This window comes from Alosa alosa, chromosome 14 (assembly GCF_017589495.1).
Source record: "Alosa alosa isolate M-15738 ecotype Scorff River chromosome 14, AALO_Geno_1.1, whole genome shotgun sequence".
NCBI lineage: Eukaryota > Metazoa > Chordata > Actinopteri > Clupeiformes > Clupeidae > Alosa > Alosa alosa.
Window position 1 is genome coordinate 10,898,049 of NC_063202.1, and position 19,367 is coordinate 10,917,415.

Genomic DNA, 19,367 nt, shown 5'->3' on the forward strand with positions numbered 1-19,367 from the left:
GGGGGAGAGGGGGGTCAGTATTTGGTGCAGGCTGCGCGACTCGGTAGTAAGGTCCGCGTCGGTACGGTTCCCGGTGCCCACGTATCCACAGCGCGTCTGAAATCTCGATAAGAATTGTCGGATTATTGTTATGTGCGCTGAAGGATCCACATCGAAGGATAAAATGCACCGCTGCGGAAGTCTTTTGAAATGTCAGTGTCACTGTTGCTGATGGTCAGATACATCCACGTCCTCTGTTGGCGCTTCTCCTTGGATCTACCATTTTTCTGCCTTAAATGCGTAGCTGAGCCTGCTAATATTAGAGGCTGGCGAGGCTGCCGGATATATCACCTCGAATAAACCATCTGAACGCTCATTATTCACGCTTGCCTTTATTGGATGTCGCATTGGTTGTTTGGACGCTACGGAGGTTAAAATAAACACCTGCGGATGGTTGATCCATGTTGCTGTATACGCGTTGCGTTTGGTTTGTGTTGTAACCTAGCTCTCAGATCTCAATGATCACCTTCCGGCCGGACTGATCCCGTCTCCTGCTGCAAACCGCAGCCAGCGAGAGTAGGCTACCGCTGTCTCAGGATGCAGGTGAAAAGCCCGATGTGCGCCGAAGAGTCCCCGGGAGACATCGAGACAGACGAGTGCCAGAAAAAGACCTCATGTTTCTCCAACATCAAAATCTTCCTGGTGTCAGAATGTGCGCTGATGCTGGCCCAGGGTACCGTCGGTGCATATCTGGTGAGTTACGGTCATGAGGTAGCCTACCAGCCTGACCCATAGTGAGATCTTCAATTACATGTGTGGTTGGCCAGCAATTGTAAATGTTACCTTAGACTCACGTGGCTTCAGATAGGATTATACATTTGTGGTACACATTATTTTAATTCTGTAAATCGATTCTGAGGCTATTGTCTCCAGGGGCTGCAAGGTTCACCTTGACTTTTCAGATCCCTTTGATCGGCCAATAACATGCTTCACATGAGGGCAGCATTTGCAGTTACATCATCATACACACACTGGCTCGTGCGTTTACCATAGACCTGTCCTGCACCTGACGCACAGAAGGCGCCGCTTGTTGTTTTGTGTCCTTGGTTGCTCTGCTCTGAACCCAGTGTTTGGAACCGTTACACACTAGGCAAATGAACCGGAATATCACGAGAGCGTTTGTTTGCTTAGCTGTACAGCTAGACACACGTCACCGGTTTAAATTTCTCTCACGGTCCTTTCGTCGCCTCCGGAGAGTCTTGCCGGCTGCGGTGGTCGGTGCTTGTTGCTTTAACTATAACCTTAGATCTGCTGCCCATTCTAAACGCATATTTTCAGAATCCGAAAAACGATGCCCTGATTTATTTACCGTATGTATTGTTATCCAAATCAGTCGAGTTGCTGCGGAGAAGTCAACGATGACGATTCAGGCCCAAGCTCACATCGTTCTCCAAGGAGAATTAGCAGTGGTGGACAATGAAAGGAGGCCTCTAGTCTAGCAAAAGATGAAACAAGATTAATCATTTACCAGTCCGACACAGTATCATGCCTTTTCAAACAACCTGGCTAAGAGTCTGCAATGGATACAATATTCAAAACAACATGACAGCAACAAAAATAGATAATATATCAGACGAAACACTTCTTTCCACACATGAATAGTGAATGTAACCAGCAAGAGTGCATTACAGATAAAGGGGGAATTTTTCTGTTTCTCTGACTGTTCTCAACTGTTTCTATTTCTCTCTCTTCTATTCCTCCCTGTTTTCTCCCTTCTTCATTCTTCCTGTGTACTTTCTCACACCACTCACCTTTCTCATTCCATGTCTTTCACCTCCTCATCTTCTCCTCTCCTGTCTGTCCATTTTACATTTTCATTCCTCTGCATCTCTTTATTTTCTCTCTCCATCTCTCTCTCTGCTGTGTCTCTGTCCATCTCTCTGCCCCCCTCCCCCTTGTCTCTGGTGGTCTCAGGTGAGTGTACTGACCACCTTGGAGCGCCGCTTTAACCTGCAGACTGCGGACGTGGGCGTGATCGCCAGCAGCTTTGAGGTGGGCAACCTGGCCCTCATCCTCTTCGTCAGCTACTTTGGGGCGCGCGCCCACCGGCCCCGCCTCATCGGCTGCGGCGGCATCGTCATGGCGCTGGGCTCGCTGCTCTCGGCGCTCCCCGAGTTCCTGACGCACCAGTACAAGCCCGAGACCGGGGACTTCCGGCCCGCCGGCGAGGGCAGGGACGTGTGCGCCAACAGCTCTCGACCGGGAGCCACGGACCCGGGCAACCTGTGCGGCAACAGGGCCAACACCAACATGATGTACCTGCTGCTGATTGGGGCCCAGGTGCTGCTGGGCATCGGAGCCACGCCTGTCCAGCCTCTTGGGGTGTCCTACATCGATGACCATGTCAGGAGAGAGGACTCGTCTTTATACATAGGTACAAAGTGTGTGTGTGTGTGTGTGTGTGTGTATATGTGTGTATGTGTGTGTGTGTGTGTGTGTGTGTGTGTGTATGTGTGTGTGTGCGTGTGTATGTGTGTGTTACAGTAATATGATGAACCTACTTGTACCCCAATGTGACAAAACTGATGTGTCAAAAAAGAAAACAAGATATATTATAGGTTTGCATACACATTACATGTGTCTATGCTCTGCATGTGTGTGTGTGTGTGTGTGTGTGTGCACGCATTGATGATCCTGATGTGGTCTGGCTGCTTGGCTATCCCCCCTGGGCCTTGGTGCCATTTTAATCCACCCTGACTAAAGAGAGAGAGGGAGAAAGGGAAAGAAAGGGGAAAGGAAGAGACCTGTAAAATGACAGGGGGATAGAAAAAGATAGACAGATAGATAGAGAGATAGACAGACTGAACAACAAGGAAGAGGTAGAACATCAGGACAGAGAAAATGGAAAAGGGAAAAGGAAAAGAAAAAGAAAGAAAAGATAGACAGATAGATAGACGGATAGATAGACGGATAGATAGATAGATAGACGGATAGATAGATAGATAGATAGATAGACGGATAGATAGATAGATAGATAGATAGATAGATAGATAGATAGATAGACGGATAGATAGATAGATAGATAGATAGACAGACAGATAGACGGATAGATAGATAGATAGACGGATAGATAGATAGACGGATAGATAGATAGATAGATAGATAGATAGATAGATAGATAGATAGACGGATAGACGGATAGATAGATAGATAGATAGATAGATAGATAGATAGATGCATTGTTTGGCTGCAGGAGCAGGTTTTTTTTATTTTTTTTATTGCTGAGGACTCTGTGAGTACTGATGGGTCAGTAGGACTGTGCATCCATGTTGGCCTGGGGGAAAGTCAGGAGAAAGGAGGACTGAAAAGCACAGTGTGTGTGTGTGTGTGTGTGTGTGTGTGTGTGTGTGTGTGAGAGAGAGAGAGAGAGGGTTGGGAAGAAAGTTTTGTACACTGTGTGCTGTGTCCTGACAGTAAGCGGTTGTTAACTTCTGCAAAAACCCTTGCTGTTAAAAGAGATGGCAGACAGGCACATACTCTGCCTGTCCACGTCTTTCTGAAGGAAAAAAACACACTGTAACTAGTTTCTGGAGCAAACTATTATGCTCGTTTTAGTGCTATATCAGTTTGAATTTAAGATTTTAAGTGCGGTCTATAGTCTCATTCTTATATGGAAACAGACATGTTCAACTTTGACTTTAACAGGGGGGGAAATCCCAGTACATTTGAATACAAATTGAAATAGACAACCATCCTGAAACGGAATAAGTGCATGCATGCATGTGGGTTTCTGTGTGTGTGTGTGGACAATTCTCTAAAGGCATGTGAGGAGAGTGAGAGTGTGTAGGGTCCATGTGAATGTGTATGTCTCCAGGCTGGCCGGGTTTCCCTCTCTAGAAATGTCAACTTCTTCATGGCTGTGCTCACTGAAGGAACAGGGTGAAAGGCCGGAGAAGAGGACGCAGATATATGTGGAGGAGAGCGTGTGTGTGTGTGTGTGTGTGTGTGTGTGTGTGTGTGTGTGTGTGTGTGTGTGTGTGTGTGTGTGTGTGTGTGTACACTTCTATGTGGCTTTGTGTAAGAATGTATAGTTTTAGTTAGTTATAGTGAGCAGTGTGTGTGCTTGCCTGTGTGTGTGTGTGTGTGTGTGTGTGTGTGTGTGTGTGTGCTTTCCTGTGTGTGTGTGTATACTGTATGTATACCGGTATGTACTGTATGTGGGACAGACACAAGGATGAGACAGAACTGTGTGTGTCTCTCAGTGTATGAGGTACGTGTGAGTAAGCGTGTGTAGTATATATGTGTGTGTGTGTATACGCGTGTGTGTGTGTGTGTGTGCGTGTGCGTGTGCCTACATGAGTGTGATAGAAAGGGATGTGATAAGATCTGTGCTGAGCTTCCTGGACGTCGAAGCCTGGTTGCCGCGGCGACACCATTATCTCCCGTTCTCCTCCAATCTCATCACACACGTCCAGAGCCATACTCACAGCAGACTCCACCGTCAGACCACACAAACACACATCATTAATATGAGCGCACTCTGCCATTTGGTACAGTGTGTGGTTTGCGTGTGGTCATGTTGGTTTAGCTGTGCGCGCGCGCGCGTGTGTGTGTGTGTGTGTGTGTGTGTGTGCGTGCGTGTGTGTGTGTGTGTGTGTACACTTCTATGTGGCTTTGTGTAAGAATGTATAGTTTTAGTTAGTTATAGTGAGCAGTGTGTGTGCTTGCCTGTGTGTGTGTGTGTATGTGTGTGTGTGTGTGTGTGAGGGGGGGATTGGTGTTTGCGTGGGTGTGTATTGGTGTATGTGCGGGTCTACTCAAAGGCGAGTGACCTCTCGTTCATCCTAAACAACCTCATCATAAATCATTAGGAGGGCCAGCTTCCATCAGCAGCAGCAGCAGCAGCAGCAGCAGTCACAGATGTGTCCACTCATCACTTTACCCAAGGACCTGCAGCACCACTGCTCAGCCTCCGGCTGGGATGGGGCTCCTATATGCCTCCAGCCAATTTACATTAGTACAGGTTAAAGCTGTGCGTGTGTGTGTGTGTGTGTGTGTATATAGGCCATATGGTTGATATAACTGTGTGTGTGTGTGTGTGTGTGTGTGTGTATATAGACCAAATATATATGGTAGATATAAGCGGTTACAGTTGTACTGTAAGTTACTGTTACCTTTCACACCAAGTCAGTTTTATGTGAATTTAAATATAGTATACTTTAGACATGCTTAGCCTTTACACTGAGATTGATACTCTCAGTTATGTTTTATTACCTCCACCAAGAACGTTATGTTTTCAGTGCGGTTCATTTGTCTTACTATCTGTATCAGGATTATGTTAGATACCAATCCAATTTTCATGAATCTTGATGGAAAGGAAGATCAAGATTTTGGAGTGGATACGAATCACTTGAAGAACACGCAGAACCACACATTTACTTTTACTTCCACTACAGTTGCCCAATAGGGCATGTGTCATGTGACCGGGAGGCCAATAGGGCATGCGTCATGTGACCTGGAGGCCAATAGGGCATGCGTCATGTGACCTGGAGGCCAATAGGGCATGCGTCATGTGACCTGGAGGCTAATAGGGCATGCGCCATGTGACCGGGAGGCCAATAGGGCATGCGTCATGTGACCTGGAGGCCAATAGGGCATGCGTCAGGTGCGTCATGTGACCTGGAGGCCAATAGGGCATGCGTCATGTGACCTGGAGGCCCAACGTTGCCCATTAGGGCATGCGTCATGTGACCTGGAGGCCAATAGGGCATGCGTCATGTGACCTAACGTAGCCCAATAGGGCATGCGTCATGTGACCTGGAGGCCAATAGGGCATGCGTCATGTGACCTGGAGGCTAATAGGGCATGCGTCATGTGACCTGGAGGCCAATAGGGCATGCGTCATGTGACCTGGAGGCCAATAGGGCATGCGTCATGTGACCTGGAGGCCCAACGTTGCCCATTAGGGCATGCGTCATGTGACCTAACGTAGCCCAATAGGGCATGCGTCATGTGACCTGGAGGCCAATAGGGCATGCGTCATGTGACCTGGAGGCCAATAGGGCATGCGTCATGTGACCTGGAGGACTGTGCTCCGCCAGTGGTCCTCTAGTTATCTCTGATCTTTTGGGATTTACAAAATTACTTATTAAGGGTCAATATTTGTATTGAAGTGTTTTCACATGGCTTGGCTTGTAGTGACGGTATTGATTGAGGATTGTATTGTTCTTATATTGCAACCTGTTTATCTGCTGTGGGCTATAATTTCAACATTGGCTAATATTAAGATAATGAGATATGAGACTAATGCTTCATGCATTGGTGTGTGTATCCCTAGAATGCAAATTCACAGTTCAAATATGGACCATTTTGCTGTGAGAGGATGAGCGTTTTTGACCTCAGATGTCTTGACTAAAGAGCCGAATGAACAGGATGTTTAAGAGTGTCTGGCTGTTATTTTGTGGGAGATCTGAGATTTAGCACTATGTCCTTCCTGCATCGTAACCTATTGGATTACAGAGAGAGAAGCGAGGAGAGATACACATTTAGGCTTGTTTGTCCAATCCTCCTTAGAAGATTGAGTTCACCGCAATTTTAGCCTGTGAATGCAAGATATAGCATGAATCATTTGTCTGCTCTCTTAAAAATCATATGATCCAATATACTTAAGCATGAATATATTCATCCCAGTGCTTATGTTACTCTATTGGTGCTCTTTTGAAAAATGAATGTTATTAATTATAGACCTCTAAGGGACTTGATTTCCATCCAACAGTGCACCAGTTTGTGTCCTACACATTAAGCTCTTGTATTTCCTGCTGTGTCCTTGGACTGGACAGAAACCATTATTAAATGCTTCACACACACGCACACACACACACACACACACACACACACACACACACACACACACACACACACACACACACACACACACACACACACATCATGTATAACATGTACACTGCAGGACAAAGTCACTGTTTGTGCTTTAGCTAAGCTTTAGCTTTTGAGAAAAGAGAGTTAGAGAGAGAGAAGAGAGAGAATGCAAGACTGGCCTATTTTTTATACCATGTTTGGAGGGAAACACACACTCACATACGCACATCATTAATTTATCACTGATTAGAAAAAAACATAGCCTGGGACCTTTTCAATTGTACAATTGGGAGTGGGTCTGGAAAAGGTTAATTGACCTACGACTTCCAGCAGGGGCGTAACTAGCAGTGACATTACAGTTTTTTTCAATTGTTTACACACAATTTTGAAAACCGGGTTCTTTTTTTCAAAATATAATCACAATTATCCAAACACCACACTCAATTTGCATAATTCATTGATTTTTTGCAAAATGACACACTTCAGTCAAAACATATCACATATTTGTGAAAATGCTATTAGTTTTAATTTAACTAACACAGTCCTCAATGATCAGACACTATTGCAGCCAGTTTCACACTGCTGTGATAAATAGAAAACACATTTGTAAAAAAACTAATGTTAGGAAATAGCATGTGCTAGATTTTTGGCCAGATATTGTTATGTAAGGGATAATTTAGATGACAAAAAAATAGTGACAAACCCACAAGATTCTTCATGATTAGTTTGAGATATAGGGAGAATGTACACAAATAGGCCTACTATAAACTTACCAAGCACTGCACAACACTGATGCTGCAGCCTGAATATTTCAAGTATTTATTTCAATACAGTATTTCTCACCATAATCAGTTACAATAATCAACCAACAATGAAATCAAAGAATCAAATAAAATCTGTAGACAAATAAAAATTACTTTTTTATTAAAAGTACATACACTTTGATTAAAAAAACTACTGTAAAAGCTGCTGCCTTTTATAGTACACCTGAGTGCTGCGTTTTCAAATTAGCACACGTGTGCTTCCACACCTGGTGGATGTGGTTATCCAATTCGTTCGTTAGTGTGGTCATTGGCAATCCGGGGCTTTGTAATGACAAGGAAGTAACCTCACAATCCTTATCTGTGTCTAGGTGTGAAAATGTGTGTAGAGTTTTAGAAAAATCGTTTCAAACATGTAGAAATCTTGTAAACAAACGTTTTAAATGCAGTTGTTTACACAATTACAAAGAAATAAACGTCCATGTCAGATTAGCGGTTGTATTTGCATGCCCGTGTTTTAGGGACATTGGAAATGGGCTTCAATGGCCTCTTGGCCAGACGGACCTGCAGAGGAAATCCCAAATTGCCGAAAGGTCATATGTGTATTCCCAGGCTATAGAAAACATGCACACCATCACCAAATTTTAAGTTCTTACTCTAATGTCTCAAGCTGAACATTCATTTCAGAGTAATATTACATATTACACCTCCAATAGAGTCTGTTACATTATATTTCTGCCTTTGTTTTTATCTACTACATGCTATGTGTTAGCCTAGAAATCTAGACGCACCCTAGCGGCAGGGGCTAGTCTAGCAACTCTCCGTTAGCTTGTGAGCTTGAAAAAATTAAACTTCTATCAGGCCAATCAAATCGTGTATAGAGTCGTTAGGCGGGCTTAACATAATGATTGATGGCAGAGTTGCAACGGTTTGGCTTGAATTCCCTGCTACCTGAAAACAAAGAAGATGTGGATGTGGCTGTTGGTGAACAGCGTGACACAAGTGACAAGCTTTTTTTAAGTTGGCAAAAGTTTGAACTACTTTAGCTCCGCTAGCTCCAACTAGCTCCGCTGGTGGGAAAACGCATGGGATTCATAGCGCTGTCCTTTTGCGTGCAGAGGTAATTTGAAAGACAACCGATTATCCTGCCCCTCGGACTGAGCACTGCGAACGGTGAGTGCCCAGACCCTACATTTTAATGTGGGTCTGGCTCATCAGGCTAGCTATGTGTAGCTCACCTTGTGAATTACTTGATTCAGATAGAGCAGAGCAAGCACATGACATACCATAATGCCTTTACAGACAACATGATATGTTTATTTGGATGAAATATTTGCGTGGTAAACCTGACAAATATTCCTTCTACAGTAATTTCAATATTATATTATAACCATTATTAACCATTTAACCACCATTGTGTGTGTGTGTGTGTGTGTGTGTGTGTGTGTGTGTGTGTGTGTGTGTGTTCTCTGTGTGTGTGTGTGTGTCCTGTGTGTGTGTTTGTTACAGGTATCCTGTTCTCCACGCTGGTGTTTGGCCCTGCGTGTGGGTTCATCCTCGGCTCCTTCTGTACGAAGTTCTACGTGGACGCCGTCTTCATAGATGCCAGTGAGTGGGCATTACGTTAATCACGAAACCCTCCACATCTGAACTATCAAATAAAGGTCACCTCAGCAGGCACAGTGAATAGACCTCTGAAGTTCGCCTACAAAAAAGAACCAAAACGGCCATCTTTGCCCATATAAGGAGATCCGGTTGTTAATTGAAGCTAACTACCTATGGCAAATTGCATTGCAAGTTAGCTCTGGGGTAGCAAAAATCTAAGTGTGCCACCTTCACGTACCAGAGATCACAGTATCCACTCGAAGGCAGAAGACAAAAGTGTTCAGGAAAATGTTTTCCCATAGTATCAACTGTTATGTCAGTGGATTAATTCCTGAACAGTTTTTTCCAAGTGCTGACTAACAGTAAATTCAGGGCATAACTTTAGCAGAGCAAGTGCTCAGGGATATTGCACCCAGGAGCCCACAGTGGAGAGTTGGTGCTCCGCCCCTCCACCCTGTACAATTTAATTACAGTTTTATTCAGCTCAAACACCAGTAATGACCCAGCAGGCCTTGATAGTGAACACAATTGTTGTTACTCAAACGTGCAGTTTGTCTTCCAACAGGAAGTAAACATAAAATTCAGTTTTTAAATGAAAAGTTAGTCTATTACAGATACCAGTAAATCACTGAATTACTAAACCACCTCCTTGATTAATTTACGAACTATGAAATTATGCACACGTACAACACAGTGACTGTAGGGTTTGAAAAAAATAATTCTCATTTTGTTAGGGTTCTTTGAGTAGTTATTATGAATTCAGAATTCTGCCATGCAACAAACTCCTACACCTCACTTCTGCCAAGAACACCCTGGTCTGAAGCGGGAAGAATCTTTGGGTTTTAATACCAGCCTTATGGCTGTAGCTATCCCTTTCACCCTAGAGGAATCCGGACTTCTAAGGAAATCTGAGGATCCAAATGATAGGATAGTGCATCAGGCCTACCTCACCTGTGCTACAGGTATCCGAATGATAGGATAGTGCTCCAGGCCTGTCTCACCTGTGCTCCAGGTACATCAGGCCTATCTCACCTGTGATCCAGGTACATCAGACCTATCTCACCTGTGCTCCAGGTATCCGAATGATAGGATAGTGTTCCAGGCCTGTCTCACCTGTGCTCCAGGTACATCAGGCCTGTCTCACCTGTGTTCCAGGTATCCGCTCTCCACTCACGTGTGGCTTTGCTCCCTGTGTGCAGGAGAGGTGGAAATCACGCCCGATGACCCACGATGGATTGGCGCCTGGTGGGGCGGCTTTATCCTCTGCGGCTTCTTCCTCTTCCTCTCATCGCTCTTCATGTTCGGCTTCCCGCAGTCGCTCATCGAGGGCCCGGAGAGCAGCAGCAGCGAGAGCCAGCAGGCCATGCTGCCCGCTGAGCTGGCGCAGGAGTACGAGGGGCACGCCGCCCACGACCTCAACCTCAACAGCGGCCTCACCTGCTGCCAGCACCTGCAAAGTGAGCGACCGTCATGGGACATGCTACAAAACAATGCTACGCTAAAGGCTAGTGCATTAGGATAATTGGCTACAAAGAGTGATACAGCTGAGGGAGACAGAGTCAACTCTGCAGACCGGACAGCTCGTAGTGTCCATCCCCAACCAGCAGTCTACCTCTTGGTATAAGGGTATAAGGTATAAGGACTACCTACATAAGTCCTTATACCAATAATCTACCTCTAGTCCTTATACCAATACATTCTCAATCTACCTCTAGTACTTATACCAATATTCTACCTCTAGTCCTTATACCAATAATCTACCTCTAGTCCTTATACCAATACATTCTCAATCTACCTCTAGTACTTATACCAATACATTCTCAATCTACCTCTAGTCCTTATACCAATAATCTACCTCTAGTCCTTATACCAATAATCTACCTCTAGTCCTTATACCAATACATTCTCAATCTACCCCTAGTCCTTATACCAATAATCTACCTCTAGTCCTTATACCAATAATCTACCTCTAGTCCTGATACCAATACATTCTCAATCTACCTCTAGTCCTGATACCAATACATTCTCAGTTAGATCCCAGTCCCAATTTGCTTTACATGTCAGTTTTACTCACTTACTAACTGAATAACTCACAACTATGAATCACAGTTAGTGTGAGCTGACTGATTTTGCAGCATGTCATAGCTCAGATATTTAACCATTTACTACATTTATCTTCTAATTACACTTAAACTAGTACCAGATCTTTGGTCTTACTCAGTTTCCATTAACAAGACCTTAATCTTTCTCTCATCTCGTTCTCTGTCTTATTTCAGTCATCCCCAAGGTGACAAAGCACCTGTTGTCCAACCCTGTGTTCACGTGTGTGATTCTGGCTGCGTGCATGGAGATCGCCGTGGTAGCAGGATTTGCCGCCTTTCTAGGGAAGTACCTGGAACAGCAGTTCAACCTGACAACCTCGTCAGCCAATCAGCTACTGGGTAAGCTGTGAGGGGCTCTGTGGGTGGGACATCTCTGAATACTGGAAACAAGAAAAATTATGATTATACACACCAGGCATGGCCCTGTCATCAATAATGTCTTGCATTTGGAGGGAGTCACATGAGTTTTCAGGTGTTGGGGTTAATGTCCTATCCTAGCATTTGAAGAATTAAATCTTTATGTTTCCTCTAGGGCTGTCAAAATAACTGATTAATTTCGATTAATTAATTTGAGAAAAAATAACTGATTAAAAAAATTGGTGCAGATTAATCGATTCCGAATGACCTTTGACCCCAAGCCGTTCTAGTCAGTAAAAATTAGACTGTAAAATGAAGGAGAGAGAAGAAAACGTGCTGCCTGGATCATTGATTGGAACATTTACTTTTAAAAAACGGCCTGATGGTGTTGATAAAAATAAAGTTTGGAAAATAAAGTCCTTTGCAATGTCTGCAGCAAGGAATTTGCATATTACCGGAATTCATCAACTCTATAGTCGCACATCAATGCAAAGAAATAAGTATTGACATTGAGGGGAGTGTTTCATTTATTTTCATTGTGTCCCCTAGGTTATATCTGTGGCCTGAAATGCCTTGTATGTGAAAAAAAACTTCTTCCCGAAGCACTTTTGAATTTATTTCCTCAGCATATTAGGTCATATCATAGATTATTATGGCCATTATTTGAACAGTGAAAATAATAATAAAAGAGGTTTTGAACTTTAATGTCACTAATGCTGATCATTCAATGATTCATTTGAATTTAAATATTTAAAATACTTTCACAGCAAAAATTATATATGCGATTAATTTAGATTAATTAATTACAGAGTATGTAATTAATTAGATTTAATTACATCGAATTTAATCGATTGACAGCCCTACTTTCCTCAGATTTCTACCATCTAACCACTAACAACAAACAAACACACACACACACACACACACACATAGATGTTTTCCACTTTATGAACATCCACTGAGACAACCAGATATTGCATGCACACACTCCTCTTGTTTTTCCTCTCTCTCACACACACAAACACATGACACACGTGCATTTGACCCACATTATCTAGCTCAGCAGTGGATGAGGATCTTATGCCTGTTAGATTTATCCCATAGACCCGTAACACTACTGTTGGGGCACCAAGCTTCATAAAATGCATTTGCTTTTCATGTTTGTTTATGAATGTTTTGTGACACATCCATGCCAGCTACTTTATGTATGGGGGAAGGATGTTGTGCTCTAGCAAGTTTACCTTTGTGCTTATATCTTGTCTGTAGCAGCCGTCTTGTGTGTGTGTGGATAATGAGCTTTAAGTAAGCACGTTTGTTTTTTTGTTGTTTGTCTGTCCCTGTTGCAGGTGTGACAGTGACATGTGTGTGTGTGTGTGTGTAGACAGCTCTTTAGTACAGGCTTGTCATGGCCCTACAGAGCAGGCATCAAAACAAATACCTGTTCTGGGCTTCAGAAACAAGGTTGCTTTTATCTGTGTTTATTTATTTGTTTGCCCAGAAACAAGGTTGCTTTTATCTGTGTTTATTTATTTGTGCTTTTATTTGTGTTTATTTATTAGTTTGCCGTTGTCCTGTCAGAGAGCTTGAGAACTTTGCTTCTGGAAATGTTATTTTTATTCATCCTGTCTTTGCAAGTATTTTTAATTAATTTGCATTTGTTTGTTTGTCTGTCTGGGGCGCAGGCATGACAGCCATCCCGTGCGCGTGCCTTGGCATCTTCCTTGGGGGTCTGCTGGTGAAGCGCCTAGACCTGTCAGCGCTGGGGGCCATCCGACTAGCCATGATGGTCAACGTGGTCTCTACCGCCTGCTACGTGTCCTTCCTCTTTCTGGGCTGTGACACGGGGCCCATTGCCGGGGTCACCGTTGCCTACGGAAACGAGTGAGTCATCATCAGCCCCTCATCCTGCTGCCAGCTCAAATGTTCGCGAGTACAGGCTGTGCCCTCTGACGAAGAGGTTGACGTGTGACCTGAGGTGGCAAATGAAGTTATCAATCTGGGGGGGGGTGTCAGAATCTTGGCTAGAAAGATGACATGCGGCCCTGGCCTGAGATCCAAAGTCGTAAAGTAGTCTCACAAGAAAGGGAGGGAGGAAGTTGGAATGCCAGAGAGATGTCATGGCAACGTGGTCGATAGAGATGTGCTGTCCTAGATGTGCCTGGTCTGTCAGGCACTAAGTATTTGAAGAAATGCATGCCATGTGGCGTTCTGATCTAAGTTTTCTGGTGAATAATTTGAGGTGTGCCATGCTGATTTTTATTCTGAGGAATCTGCTATGCATCCAAGGTCACACAGCCACATATCCCTTCTGTTAAGCCCTAGAAGGAGTCTGCAGGGTTTTAGGTCTGTGGCTACTATGGAGTTGTGGCTGGTTGTCTTGTCTCAGTGGATGTTCATAAAGCTTAAAACATCTATGTGTGTGCGTGCGATGTGTGCGTGCGGTGTGTGTGTGTGTGTGTGTGTGTGTAGGTCTCTGGGCACATGGCAGAAGGCTGACGCTGCGTGCATAAGTGGCTGTGACTGCTACACCACCTCACTCAGCCCAGTGTGTGGATCCAACGGAGTCACCTACCTCTCCGCATGCCTCGCTGGCTGCACCAAACCAGTGAGCCCACACACACACACACACACTCTCTATCCGCATGCCTCGCTGGCTGGACCAAACCAGTGAGCACGCACACGCACACGCACACGCACACGCACTCTCTCTGCATGCCTCGCTGGCTGGACCAAACCAGTGAGCCCAAACACACACACACACACACACAAGCAAACATACACAACCAGACATACACAAACACACAATCCATAACACAGACATTTATACATGAACAAATGTACTCGAATACATTGTGTACAATACAATCAAATACAGATACCCACACCCTATCTCAAACGCACCAACACACACAATATAATACATCACATATATTATTATTATTCAAGTTGCACGCCCACACTGATGGCTGCCGCTCTGCATCTTCCCTCATCTGTCTCTCAGGACCTGATGGGCTGCAGGTGCATCTCCCGTGGCAACAGTGTGGGCACGGCTTTGCCGGGGAAGTGCCAGAGTGCAGGTTGCCAGCGGGCATTCCTCACCTTCCTGGCGGTGGTGTGTGTCTGCAGCATGATTGGAGCCATGGCCCAGACACCCTCTGTCATCATCCTTATCAGGTATGAACATCATCATCATCTTTATATTGTCATCATCATCATCTTCTTCTTCTTCTCTGTTATTATCGTCATTGTCACTTATGTTGTTGTTTTCATCACCATTTTATTGGTCTTCTTCATCTTTATTATCACCATTGTGAACATCGTCATCTTTTATCACCATAGTGAACATCATCATCATTATTATCACCATAGTGAACATCATCATCATTATTATCACCATAGTGAACATCAACATCATTGTTACCATAGTGAACATCATCATCATTATTATCACTATACTGAACATCATCATCATTATTATCACCATAGTGAACATCAACATCATTGTTATCACCATAGTGAACATCATCATCATTATTATCACTATACTGAACATCATCATCATTATCACCATAGTGAACATCATCGTCATTATTATCAGTATCTTTCTCATCACACATCAGTAATCATAATCTTCATCATCAGTATAATCACTGCCATTGCCTTCAAGACTACTATTAGTTAAATCTTTCTCACCACTGTCTACACAGTGGTCTTCATTATCATGCCGTTTGCCATCACTAATGTTTTCACAAATCATCCAGCTACCCACCTATCATGTTTATTCTAACCATCACCATCATCATCAGAATCATTGCCGTTGTCATGATAAGTATTATCACCGTCATGGCTATCAGTCCATCAGTGTAGCTCTTCATCATCGTCTTCCTCATTAGGTAGTGTCCCTGACATCCATATGTCCATCACTGTCAGTCACTGCTAAGGATGTCCTCATGAAGCCCACCAGTCATCTTCAACAGGTACTGCTGACTCTGTGCATCAGTGAGGTGAATATGTGTGATGACATTATGTACAGCTGTGGCTGTCAATACCATGTAGGTAGGATGCTGTTCACAGGTAGTCTGTAACTGTTAGCAGTTAACATGTAGTTTGTAGTTTGTAACTATTGTGTCATAGTGGCACAACCAGCTTGTTTATATTTATTCATGTCTCTTAGGACTGTGAGCCCAGAGCTGAAATCCTACGCTCTTGGAGTTCTGTTCTTGTTGCTACGGCTACTTGGTAAGTAATTTGATATGCATCTCTGTTATGTTCTGTGTGTCTGATGACATCACATATTATTGTGTTGCAGATTTATAAATGCAGTTTGGAAGTATGACCTATTCTTCTCCTCTCCTCTTTTCTCTACTCTTTCTATCCTCCTTGTATTTACTCTTCTAAGGAGATGCAGGAATGGAGAGATCAGAAGGAGGTGGCATGAGCACAGGAGGGACGAGGAAGGAGATGCAGGAATGGAGAGATCAGAAGGAGGTGGCATGAGCACAGGAGGGACGAGGAAGGAGATGCAGGAATGGAGAGATCAGAAGGAGAGGTGGCATGAGCACAGGAGGGACGAGGAAGGAGATGCAGGAATGGAGAGATCAGAAGGAGGTGGCATGAGCACAGGAGGGACGAGGAAGGAGATGCAGGAATGGAGAGATCAGAAGGAGGTGGCATGAGCACAGGAGGGACGAGGAAGGAGATGCAGGGAATGGAGAGATCAGAAGGAGGTGGCATGAGCACAGGAGGGACGAGGAAGGAGATGCAGGAATGGAGAGATCAGAAGGAGGTGGCATGAGCACAGGAGGGACGAGGAAGGAGATGCAGGAATGGAGAGATCAGAAGGAGGTGGCATGAGCACAGGAGGGACGAGGAAGGAGATGCAGGAATGGAGAGATCAGAAGGAGGTGGCATGAGCACAGGAGGGACGAGGAAGGAGATGCAGGAATGGAGAGATCAGAAGGAGGTGGCATGAGCACAGGAGGGACGAGGAAGGAGATGCAGGAATGGAGAGATCAGAAGGAGGTGGCATGAGCACAGGAGGGACGAGGAAGGAGATGCAGGAATGGAGAGATCAGAAGGAGAGGTGGCATGAGCACAGGAGGGACGAGGAAGGAGATGCAGGAATGGAGAGATCAGAAGGAGGTGGCATGAGCACAGGAGGGACGAGGAAGGAGATGCAGGAATGGAGAGATCAGAAGGAGAGGTGGCATGAGCACAGGAGGGACGAGGAAGGAGATGCAGGGAATGGAGAAGATCAGAGGAGGAGGGTGGCATGGTACCTGGGAGGGACAGGGAAGGAGGTCTGAGATGGAGAGATCAGAAGGAGGTGGCATGAGCACAGGAGGGACGAGGAAGGAGATGCAGGGAATGGAGAGATCAGAAGGAGGTGGCATGAGCACAGGAGGGACGAGGAAGGAGATGCAGGAATGGAGAGATCAGAAGGAGGTGGCATGAGCACAGGAGGGACGAGGAAGGAGATGCAGGAATGGAGAGATCAGAAGGAGGTGGCATGAGCACAGGAGGGACGAGGAAGGAGATGCAGGGAATGGAGAGATCAGAAGGAGGTGGCATGAGCACAGGAGGGACGAGGAAGGAGATGCAGGAATGGAGAGATCAGAAGGAGGTGGCATGAGCACAGGAGGGACGAGGAAGGAGATGCAGGAATGGAGAGATCAGAAGGAGGTGGCATGAGCACAGGAGGGACGAGGAAGGAGATGCAGGGAATGGAGAGATCAGAAGGAGAGGTGGCATGAGCACAGGAGGGACGAGGAAGGAGATGCAGGGAATGGAGAGATCAGAAGGAGAGGTGGCATGAGCACAGGAGGGACGAGGAAGGAGATGCAGGAATGGAGAGATCAGAAGGAGAGGTGGCATGAGCACAGGAGGGACGAGGAAGGAGAGGAGATGCAGGGAATGGAGAGATCAGAAGGAGAGGTGGCATGAGCACAGGAGGGACGAGGAAGGAGATGCAGGGAATGGAGAGATCAGAAGGAGAGGTGGCATGAGCACAGGGGGGCGAGGAAGGAGATGCAGGAATGGAGAGATCAGAAGGAGAGGTGGCATGAGCACAGGAGGGACGAGGAAGGAGATGCAGGGAATGGAGAGATCAGAAGGAGAGGTGGCATGAGCACAGGAGGGACGAGGAAGGAGGAGCAGAGGACAGGTGAGATCAGGAGACAAAGAGAGAGGAGACACCATAGCCCCTTCACCACAGCCTTTCTCCCCTTCACCACAGCCTTTCTCCCCTTCACCACAGCCTTTCTCCCCTTCACCACAGCCTTTCTCCCCTTCACCACAGCCTTTCTCCCCTTCACCACAGCCTTTCTCCCCTTCACCACAGCCTTTCTCCCCTTCACCACAGCCTTTCTCCCCTTCACACTCATTCATCTCCACCCCACCCCCCTCTTTATTGTGCAGAGCAAGGCTCCTGGCATGAAAAGAATGATGATTGGCTGCTTCTACAAAAGGCTAATAATACCCAGAAATGAGTGACTGGCCACTTAGAATACACTAAAATAACATTAATCCATGGTACTCGGAAGAGAGAAGGCTGTGCTTATATATTCAGCATGCTGGTTTTAATACTCTTTTCAAGTAATGACATTGATGTTTCTCCCTTGAAAAGTGAAGCATCTGAAACACAATTGACTAACATCAGAAACGTTCAAAATTGACTTCACACTTCAAAATTGCCTCCCTGTGGGAAAAATCCCTGTATCCAGTTCATTCTCTTCTACATTCTCCCTGTCTTAGTTTCCCACGGTTTGGAAGGGTTAACAGTTCCTTTTCTGCTCCTCCTTCCCAAAATATCAGAGGGGTGTCATCTCGCCAAGGAAATTGAAGTCTGTTAGGCCAAAAAGGAACAGAAACAAAAAAAACTTTGTATGCATCTTTCCAAAACAATGTTAATTATTTATTTGTGTATAAATTATTTTTTCATGAGTGTATGAATGTTTTTGGAGAGTTACAGCTTATCCCTTTACTTACTTGAATACGGAGAGTATTATTGGGAGTATTGTCAGGAGTATTTTAATATAATTCTGAGTAGTAGCAGTACACAGGGTTTGTACTATTGATAGATTCTGCTCTGAAATGAATTTTGATTAGTCATATTTACTGATTTTCAGGTCATTTGTGATCTTTTTACTCATGCTGAAATAAGCTTGTTTTTTATTTACTTTGTAAATCAATGCAGTACATTTTTTTGATTGTGTGAAATGATGGTAGTTCTGTAGAGTGACAGAAATAGTTGCCTACATTGATGTATGTCATGGAGATTGTTATTGGAGATCCCTGTAGTTTCAGGGTGAGTTGTGCCCCCGGTGGAGATTGAGGGTCAGATGAATCCCTCTCAAATCCCAGCCTGCATCCCAAGAGCTGAACGTTCTCAGCTGATCTGTGGTCTGTAACGCAGAAATATTTATTATGTAGAAAGAAATCTGTTGCATCCCAGGCATTATATTATTCTAAAATCTGTTTGTAAATCAAGTCCCCATCGTGAATGGTTATTATTCACTGGAGAGCTGGCAAATCCCATTGTAAAGCCAGATGTTGCCAATACTTTGTCTTCTACCCAGTGTTCAAGTTTATGTGCAGAATCAGGAGGTACCACAAGGCAAGGATCACTTCTGATACAAATCTGATAACAGTAAAGGGTGAGACCAGAATCTTCAAGACAGCAGGC

General features: G+C 44.8%; 1 protein-coding gene across 1 annotated transcript; it reads left to right on the forward strand.

Annotated features, from left to right (window-relative positions):
* slco3a1b (solute carrier organic anion transporter family member 3A1b) lies at window positions 1-16,039 on the forward strand. The gene is made up of 9 exons (XM_048262259.1): window positions 1-732; window positions 1,954-2,413; window positions 9,129-9,227; window positions 10,424-10,681; window positions 11,501-11,665; window positions 13,366-13,564; window positions 14,153-14,288; window positions 14,685-14,857; window positions 15,858-16,039. Exons 1-9 carry the CDS (start codon window positions 577-579, stop codon window positions 15,928-15,930), a joined length of 1,719 nt encoding a protein of 572 aa, XP_048118216.1. The 5' UTR covers window positions 1-576; the 3' UTR covers window positions 15,931-16,039.
* Window positions 16,040-19,367: the final 3,328 nt, after the last annotated feature.

Bases quoted from the DNA above. Each gene is read 5' to 3' on its own strand.
- slco3a1b (XM_048262259.1), top strand. From the start codon at position 577: ATGCAGGTGAAAAGCCCGATGTGCGCCGAAGAGTCCCCGGGAGACATC. The intron at 2,414-9,128 runs GTACAAAGTGTG...TGTTTGTTACAG, and splicing joins GGACTCGTCTTTATACATAG to GTATCCTGTTCTCCACGCTG. The intron at 14,858-15,857 runs GTATGAACATCA...CATGTCTCTTAG, and splicing joins TCTGTCATCATCCTTATCAG to GACTGTGAGCCCAGAGCTGA.